This window comes from Apteryx mantelli, chromosome 11 (assembly GCF_036417845.1).
Source record: "Apteryx mantelli isolate bAptMan1 chromosome 11, bAptMan1.hap1, whole genome shotgun sequence".
Taxonomy (NCBI): Eukaryota; Metazoa; Chordata; class Aves; order Apterygiformes; family Apterygidae; genus Apteryx; species Apteryx mantelli.
This window is the reverse complement of record NC_089988.1, coordinates 24837503-24852786: the sequence shown is the minus strand read 5'-3', so window position 1 is coordinate 24852786 and position 15284 is coordinate 24837503. Positions and strand designations below refer to the sequence as shown.

The window sequence follows — 15284 nt, the reverse complement described above, 5'->3', positions numbered from 1 at the left end:
CTGGCCTTGGGCACTGCAGGCTTTGCTCTCTCAGTGGGAACCTCCTTTCACCATTACATTCTGTGTGCTGAGGTTCAGGCCTTGAGTTTCCTCAGCTCTTGCCAGGATGTGCAGGCAGGATGCTGATTAAAGGCGAAGGAGTGTTTCTGCTTGCTCCGAGATGCGAACCAAGCCTGCTTTTTCCCTGCTTTCATCTCATTTGCTTTTCTTAATGAGAGCTTTCCTCTGCAGCAGTGTTTGCTGAGGGAGGAGGGGTCCATGAGAGTTCCTCGTTGCCAGCTGCATGTTAGCATGGCGGCAGCTCTTTGGAGGAGTGAAGGCCTGGTGGAGAGATGGCCTTTGGAGATGGGCAGATGTGTTCTTGAGAGATGATTTCTAAGGGAGGCTGCTGCCTTCCTGTGCTGAATCTCCCTAGACAAGGAGTCCCTTTGAGTAGGCAAGGCAAGGCCAGAGTACCCTGCAAGGGATGCACAGCCCAGGTCTCTCTTCCTTCCCCTTGCAGCCTCTGCAAGTTCCCCCTCCGTCCTGTTGTGGTATGACCTTGTTGTGCTGCAGCAGGGCAGTGAGAGAGCAGCCCACGCGCAGGCATGAGTGTGCTAGGTGTGGTGTCGTTAGGTGCTGGCACTGCTGCCACGGGCAAGGAGTGTTTTTTCTGCGTGATCTTTGGGTGGGTGTGAGGAGCCCCACTTAGCTCTAGATGCATTGCTCTGAGTAGCAGGAGCCAAGGGAGTGGTGGTGAGCACAGCCATCCTCCAGTGAGGCTCCTGGCTTTTTGGCAGGCATTGCTGACCCTGTGTGCTGGAAGCACGTGACCCTTGGCATGTTCTACCTGCGCACTTTTAGAGTTTCCCCTCCTTTTTTAGAGGGGAGATTCCTAGAGCTTTTGCATTGTGACCACTCTTTTTTCTCTGACTCGTGCCCCCTGAGGCCTTGATGGGATTGTCTCCCTGCAGCCCTGAAAAATCCAGGTGCCAGTGAGTGGAGCGTTGGGGGTCTATTGCTTGCTGAGGAAAGAGAGAGAAGTGGTCCTTCCTGCAGCCTGCCCCCTGGTGCTGGTTTAGAGGAGAGCTCCTTGTGCCAAAACTGAGGACTAACAACTTTTGCTCTGCCACACCCCAACTCCTTCAGTGGATGACTTTGCTGGTGCTCTCGGATTCTCTCTGTGCCATGCCATGTGGGACCCTGGAGGCAGAGCCTTGGCTGGCTTGTCCATGTGTCACGCGGACATTGCTGAAGCCTGCTGGTTTGTCTCAAGGCTTTGCCTGGGAGAGAAATGGCAGCCCTTGCTGAGACAGGGGAATGCAAATGCTTGAGAGCAGCAGAAGCCTTGTGCCATTTTCCTTGTTGGAAGCCTGCCTGTGTGGGACTGGTGACCTGGCCCTGTGCATGCTGGTCAGTGTGTGTGTGTGTGTGCCCTCATGTGGTCATTTGTGAGCCCCCGGAGCAAATGGAGAGAGAGGGCGAGTGGTGCCAAGGAGACTGCTCCATCTCCATTGAAGCCCCAAAGGAGACCTCAGTAGGGAGGCCTGTTGGGTGAGTGCCTTGATGGCATGTGAGGCAAAAGAGAGAGGCAAGAGCTGGCGTGCTGAGCCCCTGTGAGAGCACTGTGGGTCTGCTTCCTGGAGGTGGGAAGTGATCCTGAGCAGGGTGGTTGAGAGAAAGTGCCTGTTGCAAGGCCTTGGAGGACTAGAAGCAAATGGAAGGTCTGGAGAAGTGGCCTTCGTGTGTTTTGGGGCTCCTGTGGGCTTTCCTGGCTGCTGCCTTGTCTGGTCATGTCCCCTCTCTGTCCCTGATTCACAGCCACGTGTTGGCTGGCAACCCTCTATGAGGCGCGGGATGGGGGTGCAGTGTGTCACAGTGGAGGGGTAGGCTGAGGTGGGGACAGACGATGGCCGCAGTGTCTGTGTGCTGCACGCAGGAAAAGCTGTCTGGAGAGAGCAGTGCTGTGCATGGGGAGTGCAGCCAGGATGGGGGGATATGGAGCACTGCGAGGCGAGGAGGTGCCTTGGCTTACAGGGCCCGGGCTGCCCTGGTGGTGTGAGCCAGGGATGCTTGCAGCCTGCTGCCTTCTGTGCCCTGAGGTTCAGGCCTTGCGTTTCCTCAGCTCTTGCCAGGATCTCCAGCCAGCTATCCCACATATGCTGTGAAATACATAGAAATATGCAGCTTAGAGTATTTGGATTAGAGGAGGTCATCTTTCAGAAAGGGCTCCTTGTTGGAGATTCTTGAAGTTAACACTTCTGGGATCTGTTCGAACCCAAGATTTATTAGGCTGGAGGCATAGCAGTTGCCTCCCTCTCCTATTAGCAAAGGCTAAGAGGGGATACTACCCCTATCCATAACTGGTGCAGACACTCTTTTCTTCTCATGTGGCAGGACCCTAGAAACTCTTTGCTTATAATGCAGTAGCATCCCCCAATTAGCCCTTACTTAGCCATCCGATTAACCCCACTCCAAGCCACTGAATTCTAGAGAGGATCTTGAGCTCTTCCTGCTGAAGGCCTCGCTGTTTCGGGGCTCTCTGCTGCACCCTGCACCCTGTGCACTGCCCTGGGCTCTGGAACCAGACATGCAGCAGCTGTCATGCAGCAGGAGGCCGCAGAGAGCAGTTTAGATCATGTGGGAGTTTTTTCACCCACACAGTTAACAGGAAAATGGTCTTGCCAAGGTGGAGCACTTAGAGGTGCCCTTTCAAGTGGCAGTGCCACAGTCATTAGCTTTTCAAGTGGGCAAAATAAAAGAAATTGCCAAAAGCAAAGTATTTCTTCAGAAAATAATTGGCCTTTGAACCACTTCTCCCAGATGTGCAGTGACTACAGTGAGTAGAGATGTTCAAGCACTTTCCTGCAAGTCAACAGGAAATACTTCATGGGTCATAGCTGAGAATCAGCTTGCAAAGCTGAAGTTATTTTATGCAGATAACTTGCAAGCCCCCTTCAGAATGATGTCCCTCACCTTTCCACATGCTCCTCTCTAAGGCAGTCATGTTTGACCTGGGAGATCAGGTGTCCAACTCAGCTGAGCACCTTTTGCACTGTGTCCCTGAGCTGGTTGAGGCCTGCAGGTTCTGAAGCTTCTGCCTGATCAGTTCGGGCACAGCCTGGGCATGTGCTCACTCGTGGACTCTTCTTTGCAAGTGAAGCCCCTCTGAGATGAAATCACAAGTGTGGATCTGAGGCTAATTTGGACAAAGGCCCCTTCTTGGCAGTGAGGTGTGGATAAAAGGAAGTGAGGGTCAGTTTCTTGTAGTGTGGTGCAGGGCTGTCCCAGCAGGCCTTGCACAGTCCAGCTCACCCACCCATCATCAAAGTGTACATTGGAGCCTGCAGAATGATTTCTTAGTGGTATCACACTATAAAAAAACCCTTATGGCTGGTAATAATACATCACGTGCTACTTTGGAAACATTGATCTGCCAGAGAAGCCTCCAGATAATGTCCATGGTGTCTCTGGGCCACAGGAGCAGCATGCTGGTGTCGAAGAGGCCTAGGTGAGGATCTGTGTGCTGCTTGGTGGCAGGTCTGCTGCAGAGGGCTAGTACTGAGCAGGGTGGCCATGAGCCCTGCCTGCATGCCTGCCCGCTGTGGACTGGTGGGGTGGCTGCAGCAGAGGTGCCCTCGCAGTCACTGCACAGATGGGTCCCTGTCACCTGCTTCATCCCTTCCCCTCCCTAGAGCAGTCATTTCTGCTGGGTGGACTCTGTGAGGTGCTGGGTGACATCCCAAAGCCTGCTGGCCAGCACATCTGCTGAGGGCCAATCAGGCAGCTGCAGTGGAAGTGACCTCACAATTAGCACTGCAGCCATGTCCCCTTTGCCTGCCTCTCCCCATCCTCCTGCCCATATAGCATCTCTGGTGGGATGAGTGGTGGTGTGATTGTCTTCTTGTCCTCAGAATGGCTCTACCAGAACCCAGCCTATGAGGTTCCTGTACCAGAGGTGACCTCACCATATAAAATGCAGATATGTCACTTCTATGATTTTCTCCCCTGTCCCTCTTCCGAGTCGTCCTCTCTTCTGGGCCCCACATGCAACATTCCAGCCATCTCCACTTTACTGGCACCTCCCTCTCTCCTATCCTCATGGAATTACACAGACATGGTGGGACAGCTCACATGGCAAAGTGAAACTGGGCTCCTGGGGAAGGCAGGCTGGGATGGTGAGGAGGTGCAGGTGTGCTCTGTGCAAAGGGGTGGCTGGAGTGCACAGGGCTTTGCCCTGGAGCACATGATGAGCCAGCTGAGACCTTGTAGTAAGGACAAGAGGACACACCAGTGTGGGTGACATTCTGGTAGTGTTTGCTAGCAGCTGCCTGAGGAGGGAAGGGAAGCAGCTGAAACCTTGTGTAGGCAGCTGGGGGAAGCCTCCTGGTCACAGATCCTGGTTCTCACAGGGTAGTTTAACCACCTTGAAATCTGCTGGCAGGGCAGTCGGCCCAGGCACAAGCAGTCCAGGAGATTCCTGGAGAGTGTTGAAAACAATTTCTTGGCACAGGCAATCAATGAGCCACCAATGGCTGGACTCTGTCAGTCACAAGCATATAACGTATACATCTATATAAACATGTAAACTCACATAGAGTAATTTCTGTACTGCATGCATATGGTGATGCCAATCAAAAAGAAATAAAATGTTCATTAGAATTGATAAAGAAGGTTTGAAGTTCTGAAAATGAAGATTTTTTTCAGTTCTTGCATAGAGCTATTTTTTGCATAGATTTCAGCCAATGACGAGAACTTTACATACAGGCCCTTATAGACACATATAGAGGCCATTGCTGCCTGAGATGCCCTGTGTAGCTGTGTTGCCATGTGGTTCTGGGAAATGTGACCCAGGAACTATGAGAACTTTTCTGGAGCATTGGCTGGTCATCAGGAGAAGCATCTCAAGACCTCTCAGTGGGACAACTTTTTTCTTTCCATTGACTAGAAGGGGAAGTGCAGACAGCTGGGTTAGCCAGAGACATCTGCACAGAAGGGGTCTGGCATTAGGCGAGATAATTCCCATCCCTGTTGTTGCCTAAAATGGATTCGCACTTCATGACCATGCAGGGAATGAGAAGGGTTTGTGGCTAGATGTGTAGGGACTCTTTTAAGACATCACTGTAACACAGGTACGTTGAGATTGGTGCAAATTAGGGCATCGATAAATAGAGCATTTTCCCTGAAGCTGATCAGGCTGCTTTCCTCTATCAGTTGTGAGAGCTTGACACCTCATGGTGCGACTTGCTGTGTGCAAAGAGCGAGGAATGTAAAGGAAGATCCTGGGCAGGGAGTGGATTGAAGGGAACTGGACTAGTACGAGACACAGAACTATCATTTTTAATAGTGTAGGCCTTATTATAGAAGAAATCTTTAGAAAATGCCAATAAAAAGAAACAAAAAAGAAATTAAATAAATTATCTAAAGCAGAAAAAAAATTGTTTTGTTACACTTTTCAGCTTTTGCAACTTCTTTGTGTTCTTATTGCCTTGTTTTGTTTGATTCTTTTTTTATACACTGATCTTTGGGAAAACTTTTTTTTTTTTTTTTTTTTAAGGGGAAGTCATTTTCAGAGCTGGGGTGGGATGCAGTCAGAGGGTCATGGGTGGCTGGTGCCATTGCAGGTGCCCTGCTCCCCTCTGCCCAGCCTCCCTCTGCACCTCTGAGGGGCTCCAGTCTCCCACAGGTCCCCTGTGAGAGCTGCCAGGCTATCAGAGACACCAGGGCCTCTCCAAGTGCCACTGGGTGCTTGTGGTTGGACCCCTGAGCTCTGCCTGGAGAGGTGAAGAACTGTTTTCAAAATTTCAAAAATAGGAGCACACTTTCATCAGCTCAAATGATTGGCTAATTTTAATGTCAATATTTTATGAAAGACTGGAAATCTTCAGAAAGGGTGTTAATCTTGGTGGAAGAAATATTGATCTTCCCTTGACCTTGTGTTTTCACTGCTCTGTCTATTAGGCTGTGGATGTAATCTCAGAGATCTCTCACATATTTGCACATATCCTGATTAAACTAATCATTTCTAAAGTCATCTTTGCTTCAGACGATCTGGGCATATGCACTTCCCATAGTTTCCCAGGTTTCCTTTTGCCCTTGCTCTTTTTCATTCAGGTACCTCTCAACTCTCCAGGTGCTACTCTGAGCTTCTGGGAGTCTAAAGCTTGCCTCGTCTTTCTGCAGTCTCCTTGTCTCTTTAGCCAGCTCCTCTGTTGTGTTTCTTGTCTATCCTTTCCTATCTATCTGTGGAAAACATTTCAAGGAAGGTTATGTCTTGTGGGCAGTGGACCTCACTGGAGGCAGCCTGGACTTGACATACAGTTGAGGAGTGTCTTGTGTCTTTTATTAAACTATTCCAATTTATAATTTGTTTGTTTGCAATAGGAAAAAAACCCTTCTGTGTCTGCTTGCAGCTAGTTCTCGAAGGAAAGCAGATGGGAATTGGTGCACATTAGCTGTACCATTCAGCTGCAGCCTTGAGTGGCAGAAGGTTAGATTTTCACAAGAGTGATGTGAAGTCCCCAGTGGCTGATGAGGGAAATGGCAGGGCTGGGGAGCTGGGGAGGAAGGCTCTCCATACATGTCTCCTATCAAAAACACTGCTTTGCCTACATGTCCAGACTTCATTAGGAGACACTGTGGGTCAGTATGAATTGGGGAATGTGTATATGACTTATTTTGGAAACTGAAGAATCAAGAAAGCTTAAGAAGCAGACATCTTTCTTTTCAGGTGCTCATTGAAATCTTCTTGTTGTAAATACTCTCCTGAAAACTTTCCAATTAGCGACACAAGAATTGAAGAGCTGAAGAAAATTATGGAAAGAAGCATGGCTCCTTAGGGTTTATTTGCATTTTAATGACCCCTCGGTGTATTTGGTGCTGAGCCCATGAACCTCAGATGCTGAGAAGAGGCTGAAGCAACCTCTCAAGTAGTTAAAGTCAAAAGAAAATCCCAAGTTTCTTGGACCATTAACAGGTCCCAGTGAGGGCCATTACCAACAAAGTCTCCCCCGGGGCTGATTAGATCCGAAAGTTGGAGGCCCTGATTGCAGGTAAGCAAAGGCAATGTGAGGGCGTCTGTGATGCCTAGTCCACCTTGATGTGTCTTATCAAGCAGAGCGACCAGGCCCTGACAGCCAGCCCCTGGGTAGGGTGATGCTTTCCATCACGCGTTGCTCAGGGCTCTTCCTGTGGGCAGTGTGCAGGTGGGGGTGCACAGCGTCAAGTTCAGGACCATGATACGGCACCTCCTGGGCTCCCAAGGGACAAGGAGGCAGCAAGGCCACAATGCTTTAAGGAAACAGGGTCTTCTTGGGGGCCTCGGTGTCAGAGACACCAGCCATAGCCAAGAGGACAAAGACCTAGCTGTGTTGGGAGCTTTCAGCCTTGGCAGTGCCCTCAGCCATCTCCACCACAGGCTGTCCTATGCTTTCCCACGCCTGTGCCTCTTTCCCTGCACACTGTACACACCCAAGCTGCTTCCCCATCTTACTCTCGCCCCACGATCTCCCTATCTCACCTGATGTCTTCCTGTCCTCCCTTGCTTTTCCTTGAAACACAAAGGCAGGGGCTGATCACAGACTCCCTCTGGGTGACCTGTTGCACCACAGCAGTACCCTTCAAGTGAAATTTGCTTTTCCTAAAGTCACATCGAAACCCCACAAGCTGTTGCTTGTGGCTTTTTCTCCTTGTCATGCTCTCTCCCACCACCAAGAAATGCTCTCTCATCTCTGAAACCACCCCTCAAGTAGTCACAGGCTCCTACTCTACTGCCCTTTGCCTCCATTTCAGCAGGATAAAGAAGGCCAGGTCCCTCAACCTCTCCTCATGGTTGGGGTTATTCACACCTAGGCACAGCACTAGACACTTCTCTTGGAAATCTTCATGAGGTATCTGTTCTCCGAATCACAAAAAAAAACCCAAACAACAACAACAAAAAAACCCGCACCAACTAACCAACCAACCAAACCAAACCAGTGCCAATGAGTTAAGGGTAAGCAGGGGTGGGGTGGGCTGTATGGGACAGGATCAGGGTGGTAAAAGAAACAGACCTAGAAGGAGGGAAAGAGTAGTAAAAGGAAATTAAAAGTTAAGCCAAGGATTGCTCAGGGCTGTCTTGGGGATTCCTGCCAAGAAGCCCTGCATCTGAATAATTCTGACTGGAGGAGGACAAGAAGGCTGGCCTGCTTCCACTGTCAGAGTGCACCTGCGTGCTTTCCCTGACATCAACAAGCAAAGATGGAGAGTGGGAAGAATCATGGACTAGTTCAGGGTGGAAGGGACCTCAGGGGGTCTCTAGGCCAAACTCTCTGCTAACAGCAGGGTCGTCTCTGGGGTCAGAGAAAGTGGCTCTGGGCTTCATCCAGTGTGGTCTTGGCAACCTCCAAAGGAGGAGACTGTCCAGGGCTGTCTGAGCAACAAGTTCCAATGCTTCCTCACAAAGCAAGTGCTCCAGCTCCCTGACTGTTGTTAGGGCCCTCGGCCAGAGTCGCTCCCAGTTATCAACCTCTTTCTTCTTCTGGGAACCCAAACCTGGATGCAGCGTTCTAGATGGTGTCTAATGAATACTGACTAGAAGGCGATCACCATTTCCCTCAACCTCCTGGCTGTGCTCCTGCTCATACAGCCCACGATGCTTCTGGCCTTCTTTGCTGCCAGGGAACGCTGCTGCCTCATGTTTTGCCTCCTGTCCCCCAGCACCCTCACATCCTTTTCCACAGAGCTGCTCCCCAGTCACTCAGGCCCCAGCCTGTGACACTGTGGGGTGTTGGTTTATCGCAGGTGCAAGCCCTGTCATTTGTCCTTGTTGAATTCCATGAGGTTGCTGACAGCCCATTCCTGCTGCTGGTCTAGGTCCCTCTGAATGGCAGCCCTCAAGCATAGGACTGCCCCCCCACACACCCACACCTCCAGTTAGGGGTCATCTACAAGCATGATGAGTGTTGGGTCCTCCGTGTAACTAATACAGATGATAAAGAGGACAAGTTCCTGGAGAGACCCTCGGGTGCTCCACTTCTCCCTGGCCTCCAGGAAGACTACTACCCATTCACCACTGCCCTCTCAGCCTCTGGTCATCCAAGCAGCTTTTTACCCATCCGCTTGTCTGCTCTTCTAGACTGCAACATTTTAACGTGCATGCAAGAATATTGTGGGAGGCAGTGTCAAACACCTGGCTAAAGTCTAGGTAAAGGACATTTACCACACATCTGAGCTGCCCCTTCACACAAAAGGCATCCTCCCTCCTCATCTTCTCTGACAGTCTCTCCTGAAGACATTGTACCCCACCAGCATTGCCCTCCAGTAATGTGAGTGATCCCACCACAACTCAATCATTCCAGTGATGTTTCACACCTGTGAAAGCATGTACATCTCCATCTGCTCCTGCTTCTACCCCAGGCTGCATGCATTTGCATATATTAGTGTTGCAGAGCATCAGCTGTGGCACAGAGAGCAGACTGGTTGTGGTGAAACCTGTTACGATGAGCCAAGGACACTGTGTGTGCCATGGCCCCACTTCAGAGCAGAGCCATGCTGGCCTAGATAGCAGGTGGCAATGTTATGATGAAAGGAGGTTCCCACTAAGAGAGCAAAGCCTGCAGTGCCCAAGGCCAGGGAGAAACAGAGCTGGGCTGTGCAGCCCTGGCAGGAAAGGCTTGTAGCACCTTGGGGCCTATGACAGAGGTGAATCAACCTCCAGGAAGCACAAGGTGCCACTGAAGAAGTCCCTGGGCCTGGGCAGCCTGTGATCGAGCCACCCTGAGGTCATCATTAGCACAGTCCTGGTCCATATCGTCCTGGTGTGAGAAGCGGTTCAGGCAGAGAAGAGCAAGAAGGATTTGAGAGTGCAGAGACTAGAGCAGAGACCTTGGTGTGATGTGCCTCCCATTTATGCAGCACGCTTGAATGCAGATGGGATGGACTTTCCCTAAAGGCGGTGGTGGGATTCAGTTGTCTGGGCACAGGTAGGAAAGCCTGAGATAACCTGTGTTGTCTGCCCAGCAGCCACTCCAAAGGGGCATGGTTTTCCCATAGGTCCCATCCATGCGGTTGTGCTAGAAACCCCAGGCATCTGACATGGCCCTGCCAGCCTGTTTCTATGTCATTACATCAAGTGTCTGCACTGAATTCCATTAGCAGTTTGCACTGTAGGCATCTCCATGTGTCTCAGCATCATAGTGAGGGGTGCTCTAACAGTAGCGGGCATCTAGTGTCATTTGAGATGGCCAAGGAAATTCCCCACCTGGCCCCCACCTCATGCTCTAGAAGGATGTGGGTCTCCCAGTTGCTCCATGAGAGCAAGCAGACACTGGCACATGCCTTGGACAACCTCTGTATCTTTCAATGTCACCAGGTGTTTGTGTGTGGGCACCTGACTCCCACCCTCCATCTCAGGTGATTACAATGGGAGCTTAGAGAAAGAGCTCCCATGCAGATATCTGTGTGGTGCAACTTCAGCTTGGGCAAGGGGAATCCCACCTGCTGTGTGTTTGTGCAGTTCACAGGAGTTAGCTGAATCCCACTACATGCCAGGGGCTCCTAAATGGGCTTGAGATGCCCAGACTGACTCATCTGAATCAGCACCTGAACCAGGTGTCAATGAGCTCCTTTCTTGCTCCTTTCTACATGTCCTGCCTAGTTAAGAGATGGGAATCGTGGCTTCCAGAGTGGGACATTTCCACCTCTTGCAGATAACCCTCCTCTGATGAAAGAATCTGTAATGTTGGAATCAGTCTTCCTTCAGTGCTTAGAGAGGGCCCATTGGTGATTATTTTAGTTTGTTCCAGTGAACATTTCCCAGGAGGAGGGAGCACAAGCGACAGAGAAATTCATGATCTCAGCTGGGCCTCTGCTCCTGAGTGAGGCCAGTCTCTGGGGATGGAGGAAGCTCATGGCAACCAGGCAGCACTGCCCAGAGACAGCTGTGTGCAGCAGCAGCTCCTCTGCAAAGAGCAGCAGGGCTCCAGGCACTGCCTGCTGCTGCTGACATGAGAGGAGAGAAGGCAGAGAGAAGTGGAAGGCAGTGTGGAGCGGGAGGAGAGAGGAGAGCTGCTTGTGGGAGAAATCTTCGCAGCCCTTGACACAGTAAGTCTCTGGCTGCAGGGCAATGCTACTGAGGTTCCTGGAGGGGTCTTCTGAACCCATCCCACCCTATAACTGATAGGCTTTTTAAGGATCACTCTCCTGGCTCCTGCAGTGCATAGGCAGAGAAGGAGATGCTTCAGAGCAGGGATTCCCTGCCATACCATCAGAGGGACAGGGCGTGCAGCTCCATTCTACCGGGGTGGCTTTTGGGGTGTGAAGCCAGGGAGCACACACAGGTCTCTGCAGGGCTGTGATTCAGAGCAGTGTCCCTGCACCCCAGGGTGCTGTGTGCCTGGGGCAGTGACTCTGCTGCCTGCGAGGGTCAGCCCTCAGCCTGCCCGGGGAGCTCCCCACAGCACTACAGGGAAAACCTCTCGGTGAGAGAAGTGACCCCCGGCAGGGCAGGTTCATTCTCCCTTTGAGAGGGTGCCACGTGGGTCAGGACTGCTCACATCTTTAACTCATGCACAGGATCTGTGCAAGGGGTCTTTTCAAGAGGAGATCAAGAGAAGGGCTACTTGAAATGGAAGGAGCTTTCCTTCAGGTGTCTGCACTTTCAGTTTCCTAGTTTTGACAGGGAGAATGAAGGAATGAGTTTTCTGTTTTGTCAAGGAAGTGGGATTCCTAAACCTTCACTCTCAGAGATTAACAGGTCAGTGAGAAAACTCAGGAAGTCGCTTCATGCCCACCTTAGCCTACAGGCAGCATCAACATCACCTTTGGGGCTTCACAGGAGTTTATGAAACCTGCTCCTTAGGATGTGCATGCACAGAGATGCCCCTAGACAGTGCTCTGATGTGGGAGGTTCTGCAGGGCAGAGCTGAGCACACAGCAGGTGGGATGGTGTCTGTGAGCACTGACCAGGAGAAGATGTTGTGACAGAGAAAGAGCTGCCAGCAGGGACAGCTGCAGGCAGCAGAGATGGGCAGGGAATGAGAGAGAACTGCAGGGCATGAGCCACCTCCCCTGCAGCCAGACCTGTGGCAGAGGAGAGGGGCATCTCTCCTGCTATGGGCCCATTTCATGCTGCCTGACAAAGGGGCTGAGAGCAACTGCCCTGCAATGTCACTGCCTGTGAGGCGGCATGCCTAGCTGGTAAGAGGAAGGCTTTCCTGAGTTCCCATCTGTCTCTCTCTCTTCTTGCCTCCCCTGACAGCAGGATCATGGTGTTGCTCCTTGTTTCCCCTTCTGTCCATGCTGCTTCTCTTCTTGCTCTCAGGCTCTCTGGGGTGGGTGGTTTTCAGCTGCAGTTCAGACACTGATGCTGCAAGTTGTGGAACAGAGGGGTCTGCATGGGAGTGAGGTTGCCCCAGCCTCCTTCTAACCTGTGGAGCTCCAGGCAACGCAGTCCATGGGGCTGGGAAATGAGCTGACTCTCCCTTAAGGGAAGCCCATCTTCAGCCCTAAGAGTCCTTTGACTGTTTTCCTAGTGTCCTGGCAGACTGCGTGCTGCCCTCTAGAAAGGCACAGCTGTTTCATAGCACCTCTGTGAAACCTGAGAGCCCCATGAGGAAGGTGCAGAGACACTGAGAGTATGGAGATGGTGGTGGGAGGCTGTATGTGGGCATCTGAAAAGAGCCCTGTGTGTCCTTGGCTAGAAGGGGAGTGTGGAGATCTCCCTCAGGTGCCCTGAGAAAGGGTGAGAAGTTTGGAGATGTGCACTTTGAACCTGGACTCGTGTGCTCTCAGTGGGGGCTGGTTTCCTTCTAGGGCAACATATGAGTGTGATCATCCTCCAGCTCCAAGAGAGAACTGCAACATTTGGGGGTTTCTTTGCTTGAAAAGTGTCTCCTAACTTCTCAATGTCTTTTCTTCTTTGCACAGTCCCCCATGCCTGGAGATAGTGAAATGTCCAACAGCAGCTCTTTCAACGAGTTCCTCCTCCTGGCATTTGCAGACACATGGGAGCTGCAGCTCTTGCACTTCTCGCTCTTCCTGGGCATCTACCTGGCTGCCCTCCTGGGCAACAGCCTCATCATCACAGCCGTAGCCTGCGACCACCGCCTCCACACCCCCATGTACTTCTTCCTCCTCAACCTCTCCCTCCTTGACCTTGGCACCATCTCCACCACTGTCCCCAAATCCATGGTCAATTCCCTGTGGGACACCAGGGCCATTTCCTACTCAGGATGTGCTGCCCAGGTCTTCCTGGTTGTCTTCCTGTTTTCAGCAGAGCTTTCTCTGCTCACTGTCATGGCCTATGACCGCTATGTTGCCATCTGCAGACCCCTGCACTACGGGACCCTCATGGGCAGCAGAGCTTGTGTTAGAATGGCAGCAGCTGCCTGGAGCAGTGGTTTTCTCTGTTCTGTGCTGCACACCGCTAACACATTTTCCATACCACTCTGCCAAGGCAACACAGTGGAGCAGTTCTTCTGTGAAATCCCACAGATCCTCAAGCTCTCCTGCTCAGACTCCTACCTCAGCGAAGTTGGGCTTCTTGTATTTAGTTTCTGTTTAGTCTTTGGGTGTTTCATTTTCATTGTGCTGTCCTACGTGCAGATCTTCACTGCTGTGCTGAGGATCCCCTCTGAGCAGGGCCGGCGCAAAGCCTTTTCCACGTGCATCCCTCACCTGGCTGTGGTCTCCCTGTTTGTCAGCACCGATGCTTTTGCCTACCTGAGGCCCCCCTCCATCTCCTCCCCAGCTCTGAATCTGGTGGTGACTGTTCTGTACTCAGTGGTGCCTCCAACAGTGAACCCCCTCATCTACAGCATGAGGAACAAGGAGCTCAAGGATGCCCTGAGGAAAGTGATTTCATGGACATTTTTCAGCACTGGTAACATTGCCATTGCTCTCCACAAATAACTCCCACTGTGTCCTGTACCAGGACTGAGCTTTGTTTATTCACTTTATTTTTATTATGACTAGTATTGCTGTTGTTATTATTAATTGTCGCCCCATTGCTACAGAAATGCTTGTGTTCATTCCACCGTTACTGAGGCTGCTCTGTCTCACCTGGTGCCTGTATAAAGTCGTGTCTAATAGTGGGTCAGAGCTGACTCCCTCACAGTATCTGTGTAATAAAGTAGGTTCTTGCAGGTGCAGTGCCTGAAGGCTGGGCTCTTCCTCCAGAGGTGCTGTCCCTTATGCCCTGTCCCCAGCACATTTCCTTCAGACAATCTTGCCCACCCCGCATGCTGGTCCTTACCCCAAATGTCACCCCCAGACAAGGCTCCATGCCCAGCTGAAGGACTGGGCAGCCAGCTATGAGCCCTGGGAGGACGAGACCTCTGCTGGATCCTCTGCAGGGCTTTCAGGGAGCATGCAGAGGAGGTCCTGGGGCCATCTGCTGGGCCTGTAGACCATCCTCCTCCCATGGGGGCCCTCAAGCAGACTGCCTCAGTGCAAAGATCCAGCGCAGCTTTTTGCTGCATAAACAGAGAGGAGAAACTGTTCCAGGAAACTCCTCCCACACCCAGCATCTCATACCAGGTATTTCCAGCACTGGCCATTCCCCACAGTCCTGGTGAGGGGTGATCTCTGTGACCAGCTCTGTCTGCCTGCTGGGCTAAGTGCCTGTATGGGGGGAATGTCCATCCCTGCCTGGCCTCTCTGCAGGCTCAGACCCCAGCAGATGGCAGAGCATGGCCTTCTGCTAACCCCGGGGGGACAGGGACATGGCTGCACAGGGTCTGGGGACTGGTGGGAGGCTGCCAGGCAGGTGGGCTGAGGGGGACGGGACACCAAGGGCTGTCATGGGGACCATGCTGGGGGGATGTTTCCCCACCCCAGAACGCACCCTGTCCTGTGTGGTGCCTGCACAGTGGGGCTGTGGGGCCACGTGCAGGGCAGCAGGGCTGAGCCATTGGAGGAATGAGGTGCAGATGGGAGCCATGACACTCCAGAAGTTCCCAGCGGTCATGAAGGGGACTCACTGCTGCTAGCAGTGTTGGGGGTTTCTCAAGGGCTACAGGCACCAGCACCACCTGCCAGGACTCCCAGACCCAGCACAGATGGTCAGTGCCCAACACTGCAGTTCACAGAGCACCCCCGTCCTGTTTCACCGTCCTCTCTCAGGACCACTGCTGGGTGCATCACTCCCAGCCTGGGTGTGGAGAGGAGCTGCTGGAGGTCTTCTCTTCCTATGCCTGCTGCCCTTGGCCCTGCCCTGGCATCGGCCCACAGGTTCTGCCCTGGGTCATGTTATGTCTCCATATGCTCTCTTCTGACACCATGTAGGGACCTGCACTGCATAGCTCTGCTTGGAGGTGGCGACCACG

General features: G+C 52.1%; 1 protein-coding gene across 1 annotated transcript; it reads left to right on the top strand.

Moving 5' to 3' along the window:
• Positions 1-12909: 12909 nt before the first annotated feature.
• On the top strand, positions 12910-13839 carry LOC136993157 (olfactory receptor 14C36-like; the record flags this gene model as incomplete). The annotated part of the gene is made up of 1 exon (XM_067303167.1): positions 12910-13839. A coding segment is annotated over exon 1 (930 nt), but the record flags the coding sequence as incomplete, so codon positions are not given.
• Positions 13840-15284: the final 1445 nt, after the last annotated feature.